This window comes from Canis lupus, chromosome 3 (assembly GCF_003254725.2).
Source record: "Canis lupus dingo isolate Sandy chromosome 3, ASM325472v2, whole genome shotgun sequence".
Lineage (NCBI taxonomy): Eukaryota > Metazoa > Chordata > Mammalia > Carnivora > Canidae > Canis > Canis lupus.
In genome coordinates, this window is record NC_064245.1 from 64,883,504 (window position 1) to 64,897,247 (window position 13,744).

Here is a 13,744-nt window from a genome sequence, read left to right on the forward strand (position 1 = left end):
GAAATAAAATATTGGTGCTCATGGAAAGTGGAGGGTGTCTTTCCTTCCATGGAAATTCAGAAAATGTAGGACTGCCCAGCAGAGAAGCTCTCAGAGATGGCCAAGGAATGTGAGCCCTCAGGGGCACCTGCTAGGAGGGGAGGGGCTTCTCTCCTGCTCTGTGCTCTTCTCCGTGGAGTGTTGGGGAGGAGGACCAGGGCTGCCTCTCCTTTCCACTGGGTGTGGTATCCCATGTTATCATCTGCTTCTCTCCCTCACTTCACTCTGCCCATCTTTCTGCTTTTCCCCCTTAATCTGGTTCTCCTTGGGGGCACCAGGGTGGTTCAGTAGTTGAATGTCTGCCTTAGGTTCAGGTCATGATCCTGAGGTCGGGGGATCGAGTCCCGCATGGGGTTCCCTGCAGGGAGCCTGCTTCTCTCTCTGCCTATGTCTCTGTCTCTCTCATGAATAAATAAATAAAAATCTTAAAAAAATAAACTGTCACTTAAGCACATGCATTCAGAGCCAGGGCAGGAGAGTTCATGTGGGAAGTGACAAAGATGTGGGAGCCAGTGGATTTCAAGCCTTACCCCAAAGGCATTCAGATTTTAAACCATCCAAAGCCCCTGGCCATCCAAACAGAAGGGCACTGCACCCCCCCCAACCCCCCCACCCCCCCGCTGCTCGCTCAAGGAATCCCTGGACAGAAAGGACTCTCTTAATTAATCAGGTCTTAGTAGGACAGAGAGTACTAGATTTTTAAATTTCAGCATATCTGAAATGAGAGTGTGTCTTTTGATCCGTGGTGCATGGTAGCTAAGTGATGCAAATAATGGTATGTCTCATAGGGAGTGGTGATGTGAAACCCAGTGGCTTGGATCCCAGAGTCCCTCAGACACAGCTTTGCTAAGAGAACAGAGGAAGAGGAGCCCTCTGTGTGGTCCAGGCGGTCAGAAGGGGACCCGGAGGAGATCCAAGGGAGCGGGTGGCTCCAGCTCACCTCCCAGCACAGAGTAGGAGGGGACTCTGGGTGCCTCTGAAGGCTCACCTTCTGGCAGCATTGCCCTACTTCACCCTCTGTAGCCATACAGTGTTGTAAACCTAGGGGGAAGCAAGTAGAAACTTAAAGATAATTTTCCCACCTATGATCTTCAGAAAGGGAATTTTCAGGCTTTAAGAAATCTTAGTTTTTCACCAAACCTCCGAATTCAATCCCCTTTCAAATACCATTTTTTTATGTTAACAAAATGTCTTCACTTTCTCCTCCCACCCATAGTGAACTTTCAGGTTAGCAGCAAAATAAGTCCTATTTTTTTCAAGTTCCAGAATGCATAGGTATTTTCTTAAAAATTAGAGTTTTAAAGAATTATAGGGGTTACTGGGCCATGTCAACTCTAAAATTGAAAAAAATACTTTTTCAATTGGGTAGATGTCAGTGCTGTTATCAGAATGGCAGAGAATCTGGATTGAGTCTTGATATGTGGTGCCATGTAAGTGAGGATCACGCCCTCTGCCCTTGCCAACCACCAGGTCACGGATGAAGAGGTACATGATAAAATTGCCACAACCTCTGGGACAATCCCCATCTGAGGTGGTTGACCTTGGGTGCTCAGGGCTGATCCTCTCAGGGTCCCCATCCCATTGCTTGGAAACCCTACCCTCATTCTGAGCATTTCCACTATGCTTCCTTCCCATTTCAAAAGGACAACCTATCTTAGCTGTCCCAAACTTTCTCTACTGTTTTTTTTAAAGATCCTCCTTATTTTTTATATTCATATATTTTTTAGAGAGAAAGAGAGAAAGAAAGAGAGAGAGAGAGAGAGAGAGAGAGAGAGATTGCAAATGTGGAGGGGAGAGGCAGAGGAAGAGGGAGACAATCTTATGTAGATTCTGCTCTGAGTGCTGAACCCAATACTGGGCTCAATCTCATTCCTCTGAGATCATGACCTGAGCCAAAATCAAGAGTCAGACTCTTAAATGACTAAGCCCCCCAGGCTCCATCCTTTACTAGTTTTAATAGGCTTTTAACTACTGAGATCTAGGTAGTGGTTGATGTTCAGAATGTCAAAGAACATTCATGGTCAAGTACTAATCAATCAGAAAAGATGTCAGTCATATAGGAGAACAAGGTCCTGGAGACATAGCCTTGTTCACACAACCTTTAATTGATCCATTGTGGGAAGGTCCAGGGGATCTTGGAAGGGGGGTCTAGTGGCCAGAGTGGGATTTAAGGAATCCAGTACATAGGTATTTAAATATTATAATAATGATAAAGCTATAATCGTACCTCCAGATAATGTCAATTACAACCAATAGGTAGTGGCTGTCTGGAGTGTTGAGAAGGATTCTGAAGCTATATCCAGGCTCAGTGGGGGAAAAATACATGACCAAGTTGTCATTTCTTGCAAGGGTGGTAGATGGGAATGAAAAATTCTGCATAAATGGTGGATGAGGACTAGTGATTTCTAAGTGGGTGGTGGATAGCAAGCAAAGGCATTTGTGCCAGATATTTGCGACCCTAGTTACCAGGCCTATTACTATCATGAAAGAGAATTCTGTTAGCATCATGGGAGAGGATTCGCCATTAGAAGAGCAAGCTTGAACACTGTAGTGGATTAAATAATATCCTCTAAAAATTGCTGTCTACCTGGAACCACGGAATGTGACCTTATTTGGAAATAGGGTCTTTATAGATAACTAGTTAAACATCCAGATGAGCCCACACTGGATTGTGGTTGGCCTAAGTCTAGTGAGAATGTCCTCTAAGAGACAAAAAAGGACACTTAGAGACAGAGAGATAGCCACACGAAGATGGAAGCAGATTGGAGTGGCACTATAAGCCAAGGGACTCCAAGGGCCATCAGAAGCAGAAGACGCAAAAAAAGATTCTCCTCTAGAGTTTTTTGGGGGCATGGCCCTACTGACACCTAGATTTCAGACCTCAGGGCCTCCAGAGCTGTGAAAGAATTAGTATCTATTGTTTTAAGCTACCAAGTTTGTACAGCTTAATTGGGGAGGCCTAGGAAACTAAAACAGGGACAAATAATATATTGCTTATGATGGGATTTGGATTAGCAGTGATATTTCTTTTGGGGAGATCCTATAATCTGTAGCCACCTCATCATAGCCACCTGTGATTATGGTGGTATTGATTTCTGAGGTATATCATTCTGGGATCCAGGTAGACAGTGATATTGATGTACTCCTCCAGTGAAAGAGCCAGGAACCCCCCACGTCTCATCCCCCTTCCCCATCTCCAGGCACGCACAGGAGCACTGTGGCCAGCATTTTCAGGAGGTGAAGGAAACAGATCTTCTTCTGACAAGACCATAAGGACAGATGTGGCTAAGAAGAGGCTGACGTTCTGTTCACATTGAAAATCTATCAGGACACCAGCCTAGCCAATGGATGATTTAAAACCATTTCATATTTGAGTCTAGGTGGCTCAGTCAGTTGAGTGCCCAACTCTTGGTTTTGGCTCAGGTCATGATCTCAGGGTCTTGAGATTGAGCCCCACATTGGGCTCCCTGCTCAGTGAAGAGTCTGCTTCTCCCTCTCCCTAGCTCTCTGCCCCTCCTCTCTGCTCCTGTGGGCACGTGCACAGACACATGCGTGCGCATACACACACACACACAAACACACACACTCTTTTTCTCTCAAATAAATAAATTTTAAAACCATTTTATGCCGGTGATCACCAAAAAATGCTTGGGACAATGAGTATAATTAAAATGCGTACCTGTAATGTTAAACTCTCTGGCCAGTTGAATATTTGCAAATTGAAAATCTGTCCAAAGTGAACTCGGAAGTCTGCCCCTAGTGGCCGACTGTCGGTCCTGGACACTTCCTTGTCATTGAAGATCACCTTTAGATATACTGAGCGCTTCTTGACATCCTCCCTTCGTAAGACCTCCACCCTGCAAGGTGAGACCCATCAGAGATTGGGTTAGTGATTTACTAGGCAAACTGGAGCTGCTGACAAACAGGCACTGAACAGAACAAGATACACTGGCAACGACCCTGTCAGGCACTGTAGCTCTCATTGCACCAAAACAGCCACAAGTCTCCAGGAGCTTCGTATAACAAATTGCCATATGGACTAAGAAAGAGGCACTCAGAAGTCCACCAGGAATGGAGGAACTGCAGTCCAAGCACCATTCACTGTGTTATGGTATCCTGAACTGTTTTCAAAGAAGTGTTAGGTTTGCACTCCAAAGTTTTAGGTAAACAGAAACATAGTCCTTGTAAATGGAGTGAATTCAATCCATAAGGGATAGTAGTGATTTACATTTGGGTGGGATGCTTTATCCTAAAAATGTAGTAGCATATCCTAAACAGGTCAAACCCACTTCTCTAGTATTCAAACTTTTTCTTAACTCCTTCTAACAGTGAGTACTCACTGGATACAGAGGGTTAAGAATTGTTTCTTTTTCTTAAAAGGCCATGTGGATTCCAAAAAAAGGCATCCTGGCAAGCATATCCTTCTTATAGCCAGGCAGTTAAAAAAAATCGAAACCTCCAAGAGTAGTCTTTAATTTTAGTATATGTGCTGCTGAAGCGTGCACAGTAGTCTTTAATTTTATTGTGCATATTTGCAGAGATGCCCATCCAAAGAACCAGTTTTTGGTTAAGTCAATAGCAACTCAAGCTTGGTAAGAACAGGGTAAGTTTAGAAAAATAAAATAAAATCCAAAACACACTCTGGGTTTTTTGGGTGGTAAAGTTTTTTTTTTTTTTTTTTTTTTTAATTGCAGTGAAACACACATAACATTAAACTTATATTTTAAATATTTTTAAGTGGACTGTTTAGTGGCATTAAATACATTCACAATATTGTGCAATCATCCCACTATCCTTCTTCAGGATGTTTTCAGCATCCCAAATAGAAATTCTGTATCCATTAAATTGGGAGGTAGTTTTAACTTTTTATATCTCTGTAATTTAGGCCCATCCCAGATATGGACTTGCTCAAATGACTTAAAAATTTTTTTTTCTGTAAAGGACTTTAACATTAAATTTTAAGAAGTATTCAAGACACCCAATGACTCAACTCAGAATTGTTTTATGATTTATTCCCAGTAACCTTTTGTTACAAACAGACCCAACAGGCCCCCATCCTCCGCATGGCCTCTGTTATGTAATGGCCTGATGAGAAGGGTTGATCATAATCATTGGTTTGGGGAAACCTAGGTTATAGTTCTAAATCCCAGTGAAAACTGAGCAATTTAAGACTGAGGTATATATTCTCAGTCAAAATGAGACTCATGACAAAAGAATGCCAAATCAAGCCCAAATTTTCCCTTTAAAATACATGTAATAAAAAAAAAACATGTAATCATATTTTGGATGTTCATGTTTTATTTTTTTTAAATATGGCATGCTATATGTGGCTTGAAATTAGCTAATTCAGTGTTGAAGAATTATTTATGTGTAGTATCTGAATGCAGTGAAATTGGGAGAACAGAACATAAAAGCCACAATTACAAATACATTATTGGTACATTAACAGAAGTTTGAAAGTAAGGAGGTTGTAGGAAGTTGTATATGGACATCCTATGAATCCCCACATCTTAATTATCACTAAGGGGGACTGAATTTGTTATATATATATATATATATATATATATATATATATATATACACACACATAAAGTAGAGTTTCTGTTTCTTAGGCATCACATGAATGATTAGACATTTATTTCTTCTTTTTCTTTTTTAGAGAGAGAAGGAGCATGGGGGTGGGGGTGGGGGTGGGAGAAGAGGAAGAGGGAGAGAGAATCTTAAGTAGGCTCCATGCCCAGTGTGGAGCCCTATGTGAAGCTCAACGTGGGACTTGATCTCACAACCCTACGATCAGGACCTGAGCCTAAATCAAGAGTCAGACACTTAACCAACAGAATCACCCAGGCACCCCTAGAAATGTGTTTCTATCAAATCTGGAGAATAAGCTTCAGAAGGCTATAGGGGATGTCCACCATTCCTCTGAGAGGCTCTCTGGAGCCTTCAAAGAGAGAAGCTAGCCTCTGAGGCAGCTGAAAACAAGGGCCAAGGACAGACCTGCATGTCTGTGCCAGGGAGCAGAGAATGTGCAATTGTGGACAGAAGACACCCTGATGTTGTAGATGAAGGCTCCCAATCAAAAGCCATGGAGGTAGTGGCTGTGAAGAGCACCTGCTACAGGGAGCTCCCCTCCGTGTGTTCCTAACTAGCCAGTGGGGATGCCCTAGGTGGGAGAACCAGTTGAAATCACCAAAATATGGGCAAATATCTACAATTTCATATAGTTCAATCTGATGCCTATTTACAGAGTTCATGATTCTCCTGATCATACTGTGCTGGTCAGGAGGCATCTGCTCACCTGGGACACTGTTCATTGGGTGTGACGCTCCCCGCCAGGCTCAGCTCTGGGACCAGAGTGGGCTCCCCAGGCCTTCTTCTGCTCCGGGCTGCCCTCTCTCTCACCTGTTGCTCTATCAGGGCCCGGTCGGTGGGTTCCGGGGGCACCGGTTTTACAGGTTCCTCCCCGGGATACGGCTCCTCCATCTCCTCATCGGGATGTTCTTCGACTGCTTGCTTCTTTTTCTTCTTCTTGGCCCTCTGTTGGGTAAAAGGCAATCTTACATCAAACAGAAATTTTGCCATTCCACTTAAGACCACAGTCTTCAGAACCAGACAGACCTGCATGCCAAGCCAGCTCCACCTCGAGCAGCTGTGTGGCTCAGGCAGGTTACTCAGCCTCTTGACCTCTCTGTGCCTGTTTTCTCATCTACAAAGTGGGGACAATCATAGAAAATTCTTCCCAGGGCTGTTGAACTGAGGTAATGCCTGTAAAGTACTTATCACAGTGTCTGAGATGTAGAAGGGTCTTAAAAATGTTAGCTACTCCTGTGATCATTAATATTGGCTCTACAGGCCAAGGACACATCTTGAAAGTATTGTGGGCACAGCTATTGCTGGTTCCCTGATCTATTACTTATTGTAGTTGGATTCCATGTTGCTGGGTTACATGCACAAAGTTATATAATTTCCCAAGGGGAGCCCAGACGCATCAATACCCGACATTCAGTGGGAGACAGAGTGGAGCCAGCAGGGCTCCAGTCTGTCTGTCCAGTTTCCCTCCTCTGGCCTCAAGGGATGACTTCCCAGACCCCTCCTGTCCCCAAGGTCAGCCCTGCTCAAGGCTGAGTGACTTGACAAACTTGGGCTTTCTTCCAGGCTTTCCACTGCTGGTATGCGGCTCTGTATGCTTCCATCTTCTGTTCATGCTCTTCCATGTGCTCTTCCAACAACTCACTTATTTCCGCTTGAATTTCTGCTTCATATGCTTCTTCATCTGCTTTCTGGTCAACTTTTTCCCTTTAAAATAATTTACAGTACCTTAGTTATTTCTTGAAACTAAGTAACAGAATAATAACAATGGCAGACACCTGTATGGGGCTTGCTACGTGACAGGTCCTATGTGACAGGTCCTCTTTTTAAGTGTTGGCGCACGACCCTGGGAGACGGATAGTACTATCATCTGCATTTTACACACTGAGGCACAGAGAGAGTAAGTAACTTGCTCAAGACCCCACAGTTAGTGAGTGGAGAGCTAGAATATGAGCTAGATCGCTATTTACTGCCAAGCAACGATGCCACTCTGAGCTAAGTGACCTGGATGGCAAACAGACATGCCTGTAGATTCTCAACTGGGAGAGGTAGAGTGTCATTGTAGTTATTTTATTAGAAGAGGAGCCACTTCATTACGTTGTTTCTCAGCCCCTGAAACTACTAGCCTAAGTTTAGATTGACAATTTGAGTTTTTCTTTGATAATTCTGCTGATACTGTATCAGGAGCTCTGCTCAGCCCAAAGCAGTGTTTCCCACACTGTACTTGGTAAAACACTAGTTCTGTGAGATCCCCTGCCAAAAAAGGTCCTGTGGCCCAATCAACCTGAGATAAACAGATGTGGTATGCTAATCAGCAGTGTGAGTCTCCTGGAAGGGGGCGGCGGACTCGCTGCATCCAACACCTCCAGCCCAGCACTTAGGGATTGTTGAAGCTCATTACTTGGACTTATGTGGTTACTGCAGTCTGGCCTGCAGGTTCTGCTCCTGTCTCTTAAACTTACTCAGGTGCCTAAGGTTGACATAGATTTGCTTACAACACGTGGGGCCTGGTGGTTTAGCAGTTAACAGTTCCCTAAGGCACAGACTCTTTGGGCTCTAGGATGCTATTGAAGATATCACTTTGGAAACACAGTGGCACCGGAAAGTAATAAATGTTGGAGAAATCTGGCTCATAAATTATGTTCCATCTCTGACATATAGAGAATCTTTTGCTCTGCTCTCTGTTATTCAGAGGCATAAATAAATTAGTGGAAATCTGATGACTTTGGCAGAGAAAAAATTATGCTGTATCATAAAGTGGCCAGATGAATCAAGAGTATGAAGAGTGGCACTCTGAAGAAATTTAGAAGGCACCTACTTATGGGAGGAAGGGGTGTTACGTATCACAAAGTGTCACCTAGAAGTGACCTTCAGGGCAAATTTCCTGTAAAGTTTAGTTTATCCTAAATGGAAGGAAGGAAAGAGAAAACAGGGAAATATTTATATTCTGCTTCTTGGTGGGAAGGGTAGCCTGGGAGATGGAATTGGGAAGCTGAAACACTGGAATTTCTGGGAGCCATCCACAGTTTCTGTGGGGCAGACTGTTTGAATTTGCATGTCATCAGCTAATATTAACTGAGCGGGTACCAAGTGGCAGGTGCTCTGGGACCAGATTTCCAGGTGTGACCAGGTCCCTGCCCTCATAAAGCACGATCTTGTGCTTTGTCCTGGGAACTGTAGGGTGTTTTCTGAGTCTTACGAAAATTACCATCCTAAAAAAAATCATAATTTGTACCTATCTTTGGCTGAAACATGGCTGTCTTCAAAGCAAAGTATCAGATAATTGCCCACATTTATTACTTTTCACGTCGATCTACAGCACAGCACTTACTCTGAAGAAACAATCAGGAAGAGACCAAAGCCAACAGCACAGATAATCTTTAATTAATATAGAGAGTATGGTTTTGTTGTGATAACTGTACTCTTAATCATGTATCAAAGTCTAGCAAATTAGGTAGCATAAATGTTATTCAAGTTTACTTTCTCCACACTATACAAAGATCAACAGACTATAGATGAATAAGGAAGATAAAACTATAAAGATTTTAGTCTACTTGACTCAGGGGAAGGATTTCTAGAGCAGCATACAGAAAGCACTGATCATAAAAGAAAAGATGAACATATTTTATTTGTTTAAAATGAAGAGTTTCTGTTATCAAAAAGCAGCCAAAAGGAGTGAAGAGATAACTACAGAGTACAAGAGGGTATCCACAATGCACACCATCAACAGAGGCCTTGTGCCCAGGGTATACACCAAACTCCTACCAATTATGGAAAAGATACAAAGACAACAGCCCAGTTCAAAAATCAATACAACCCTTGAACAGAAAGAGGAAAACAAAATGGCCAATTCATGAACATAAATTAAACGATGCCATTGGATTGGCAAAATGTAACATTTGACAACAGCAGGTGACGTGGATGGTTTGGGTGATAGGGACCTGCGGAAACTCTGGTCAAAGTATAAATTGGCACAACCACTCTGGAAAAGTGTTTGGAATCAGCATGTGAGTATCAGAGAATCATATCCCCTAAGATGCAACAATTTTACCTCCAGGTATATTTTGGGAAAGCTTAGGCACATGTTCCTAAAAAGACATGTACAAGAATACCTGTCGAAGTGCTGTCTGGAAGCTGAAAAACAGAATCAACTCAAATGCCCATCAACAGTGAAATGGACAAATTTTGCTATATTCATATAATGTAGTATTATAAAGGAGAGAAAATAAACTCCAGCTAGCTACGTGTTATAAAGTAGATGAATCTCATCTCATACAGTATTGAAGAATACACTAAAGAGTACACACAACCTACTTTCATTTGTGGATACAACAAATACAGGTGATATTAAACTACATTTTCTTGGGAGTTACACATAGATGAAAACCTGTAAGTAGAACAAGGAAATGCAGATCATAAAAATCTGGAAAACGATTACTTCTGGGACGGAGGGGGAAGTAGTTGGGGTTAGGAACATGGGGGCTGCCCAAATACTGGCAACATCCTATTTCTTAACCTGGGGAATGGTTACATCATTATTTATTTGTTTTCTCAGTTATTATTATTTGCTAATTATTTATTCATAATTATTTTTTAAGCCGTATCAATGTTTTACGTGTTTTCCCAATGCATTACATAGGTCAATAAAATAACTTTCGAAAACGCTTACTTTCTCAAAACAAGTTTCAAGGGTGTATTTGTAAACCTCTGAAATTCTCGAAGGGATTTCATTTCCTTCCAAACTTTTATGATGGTTTTAAGCAACGTTCGATCTTTCTCCTGTTCAGCGTCACGTAATTTTCTTGTTTGCCTAGAAGATAAAATACATTATTATTATTATATTGTTATATATTAAAAAGTTATTTAGATGGGTTTGCAATAAAAATGAAACTAATAATTCTATAGAGATTATATATTTAATTTGATATCTACAATACTTCTTAAGTACTAGAAGTCCAAGAATGTGAATGGAAATTTGAAGACAATAGGATGCCGATCTGTTTTGAGAGGTTATTTGATTTAGTTTTTTCTAGGTAAATCTGACTTCAATTAAACTAAATTATCTTCTAAACTTCTTATTGATACTATGTACCCTCAGGCAAACAGCCACTTTTGAAGTTATAAAAATAAGAGGCTCAGTAAAATCAGTTCTAATGGACTAAATTATTGTACACATACGAAAGTGTGTTGCTGTCCCAGCTAACAATAAACATATTAAAGTCCATCTCTGTTTTTTTAAAAAATTTTCATTTAGGGATACCTGAGTGGCTCAGTGGTTGAGTGTCTGCCTTCAACTCAGGTCATGATCCCGGGGTCCTGGGATCCATCCTGCATCAGGCTCCCCGCAGGAAGCCTGCTTCTCTCTCTTCCTGTGTCTCTGCTTTTCTCTGTGTGTCTCATGAATAAATAAATAAAATCTTTAAAAATTTTTTTTCACTTATTTGAGAGAGACAGAAATAATAACAGAGATAGCGATGGAGAGTGAGAAGGAGAGGGAGAAGCAGGCTCCCCACTGAGCAGGGAGCCCAATTTGGGGCTTGATCCCAAGACCCTGGGATCACAACCTGAGTGGAAGGCAGATGCTTAACCAATTAAGCCACCCAGGTGCCCCAAAAGTCCATCTCTGTTAACACAAATCACATTTAGGAGATGAAGTTATGTCACTGCCTGCCTTGGTGAGTTTTCAGTGCTAACTAGATTAACAATATTTCAACTTGATTTGAAGAGGGATCAGTTGGAAATGCTTCATGTTTATTCCCACTATTTAAAGTGTGTGGGAATTTATTTAATGCCTTACTTTAAGTCTTCTTTATGAATGATAGTCGAATCCAGAACTGAAAGTAGACACTTCACTGACTGAGCCACCCGGGTGCCCCAAGAAACATTCTTCCTGAGAGGAAGTGAAGCATGTAGTTAGATTAAGGGCACAGATATTGGAACCAGACCCTGTAGGTTTAAATCCTAGTTCTATCATTTGTTGACTGGCCTCGGGCAAACAACTGAACCTCTTTATGCCTCATCTGTAAACTAGGGACGCTAATAGAATTTGCTTTATAAAGCAAATTGGTTGTTGGGAGTAAGACTTAATATTAGAACCATGCCTGACATCTGGTAAATGGTGCACACATGGTAGCTGTCAGTATCAAGTGGTCTGTTCTTCTGTCTTTAGATGCTACCTTCCCTGACTCCTTTTTAAAAACTGCAATATAAAATTGTGTTGCTGAGTTATATGACACCCTTAAGGCTTTCTGATACATTTTCTATTTCCTTTTTTTAGTACTTGACAAAATCGTTTCCCAGAAATGCCAAAAAAGAAGTCTTTGCAAGAAAAATTTGACATCTGCTAAAGAAGCAAGCGTCACAAAAGAATATTTATTTATTTATTTATAAAGTTTTATTTATTTACGAGAGAGAGAGAGAGAGAGAAAGAGTGAGCACCAGTGGGGAGGAGGGGCCAGAGGAGAGGGAGAAGCAGATTCCCTGCTGAGCAGGGAGCCCGATGCTGGGGCTCAGTCCCAGGACCCCAGGATCATGACCTGAGCTGAAGGCAGATGCTTAACCAACTGAGCCACCCAGGCGCCCCACAAAAGAATATTTAATGACAAATTGTGGTCAGGGCTCTGGAGGAAAAGGAAAAGGCAGTTTTGCTTAGGCAGTCAGGTAACCCTTTTCTGAAACCTGGTGCAGATGGGGTCTGGCATGCAGAAGGGAGTTTCAACCAGAAGTGAAACTCTGGGAGCCACTGGCATCTGGATAATCTTTCCAACCACAGGACTGGATTCCAATCTCAGGAGAAAATGCAGATTAATAAAGAAAACAAAAACAAAAAACCTTGTGAGGAACTTCAAATCTTTGGAAGCTGGACAGAGGAGAATAATTAGACAAAGGACGATGGGAAGGACAGGGGTGCGGACATCCAAAAGAAGGTGGTGTAGGGAGGAGAAGGAAAGAAATACACCACCACAGGCCCCTCTGGCGACAATGCCCCTCGCTGTCAAGAGACCAGGTAGCAGGAGGGGCTTAGCAAGGCAGGGATGCCCAGGGACTGTGGCAAGATCAGCCTCAGAGGAAAGTGGGGGAGCGAGTGAGGATGGGTTCGAGTGGACAGGAGGTGAGAGAGTAGAGCAGCAAGAATAGTACAGTGTTTTCCCTAAGATTGGCTGTGAAGGAAAATACAAGGAGAAAGTAAAGTGGTCACCAGATGGGGATCTAGGGCCACAGAATTCTTTGTTCGAGTTTGAGTAGGTCCAAGGCTAAAGACCCAGTAGAGAGGGTTCAAAACAGTGTTTCCCTATCTTGCATAAACACCCATGCTTCCTTCCTTATAAAGCTGGCTCCAGTTTGGAGGACAAGACATGTGGTCATGGTGCCATTTACAGAAAATAGGATGGGGAAGGCCTGATGTGGTGCTGGCTGAGGTGAGCGCCACCTGCCACGGACTCAACAGATAGATGCCCAGTGAGGGCTCATAGTGTGGCAGGGTGGCAACAGCCGGGGACCCACGTGAGGGGACATCCAGGAACAGGCCATCTGCTTAGATTTGTTTTAACAATCATGAAAAGTCAGTAAGTCATTAAGAGAGTGGGTGAGCCAGGAACACTGGATCGCAGAGGTGTTCATCTCCAGGGGCGACAGAAAGACTGTGCTGGGTCTGCCAACCACCAGCCTCGCATCATCTGTCCATCTCACATGGCTCTGCCAGTTTTCAAATACTGATTAAGAAGTATGAGTCCCGGGCAGCCCGGGTGGCTCAGCAGTTTAGCGCTGCCTTCAGCCCAGGGTGTGATCCTGGAGACCCGGGATAGAGTCCCACGTTGGGCTCCCTGCAGGGCGCCTGCTTCTCCCTCTGCCTGTGTCTCTGCTTCTCTCTCTCTCTCTCTGTGTGCCTCTCGTGAATAAATAAATAAAATCTTAAAAAAAAAAAAAAAGTACGAGTCCCTATAAAACCACTGCTGTATTCAGGACGGCCTTGGGTCACTTTCCTTACAAAATTTTTGCAAAAGCAAAATTATTTTCTAATTTTTTAAAATTTACTTATGATAGTCATCACAGAGAGAGAGAGAGAAAGAGAGAGAGAGAGGGGCAGAGACACAGGCAGAGGGAGAAGCAGGCTCCA

General features: G+C 42.7%; 1 protein-coding gene across 8 annotated transcripts in view; it reads right to left on the bottom strand.

Moving 5' to 3' along the window:
- CC2D2A (coiled-coil and C2 domain containing 2A) overlaps positions 1-13,744 on the bottom strand; it is a 136,428-nt gene that overhangs the window by 64,568 nt on the left and 58,116 nt on the right. For 5 of the 8 annotated variants that reach the window (XM_025437049.3, XM_025437044.3, XM_025437047.3 and 2 more), the window contains 5 exons: positions 11,426-11,518; positions 10,298-10,438; positions 7,179-7,335; positions 6,338-6,576; positions 3,719-3,896 (listed from right to left, as the gene is read on the bottom strand). In XM_025437049.3, coding sequence (XP_025292834.1) covers positions 3,719-3,896; positions 6,338-6,576; positions 7,179-7,335; positions 10,298-10,438; positions 11,426-11,518 — 808 coding nt within the window. The remainder of the gene's footprint in view (positions 1-3,718; positions 3,897-6,337; positions 6,577-7,178; positions 7,336-10,297; positions 10,439-11,425; positions 11,519-13,744) is intronic. The other 3 variants (XM_025437046.3, XM_049108605.1, XM_049108606.1) reach the window with 1 other exon arrangement.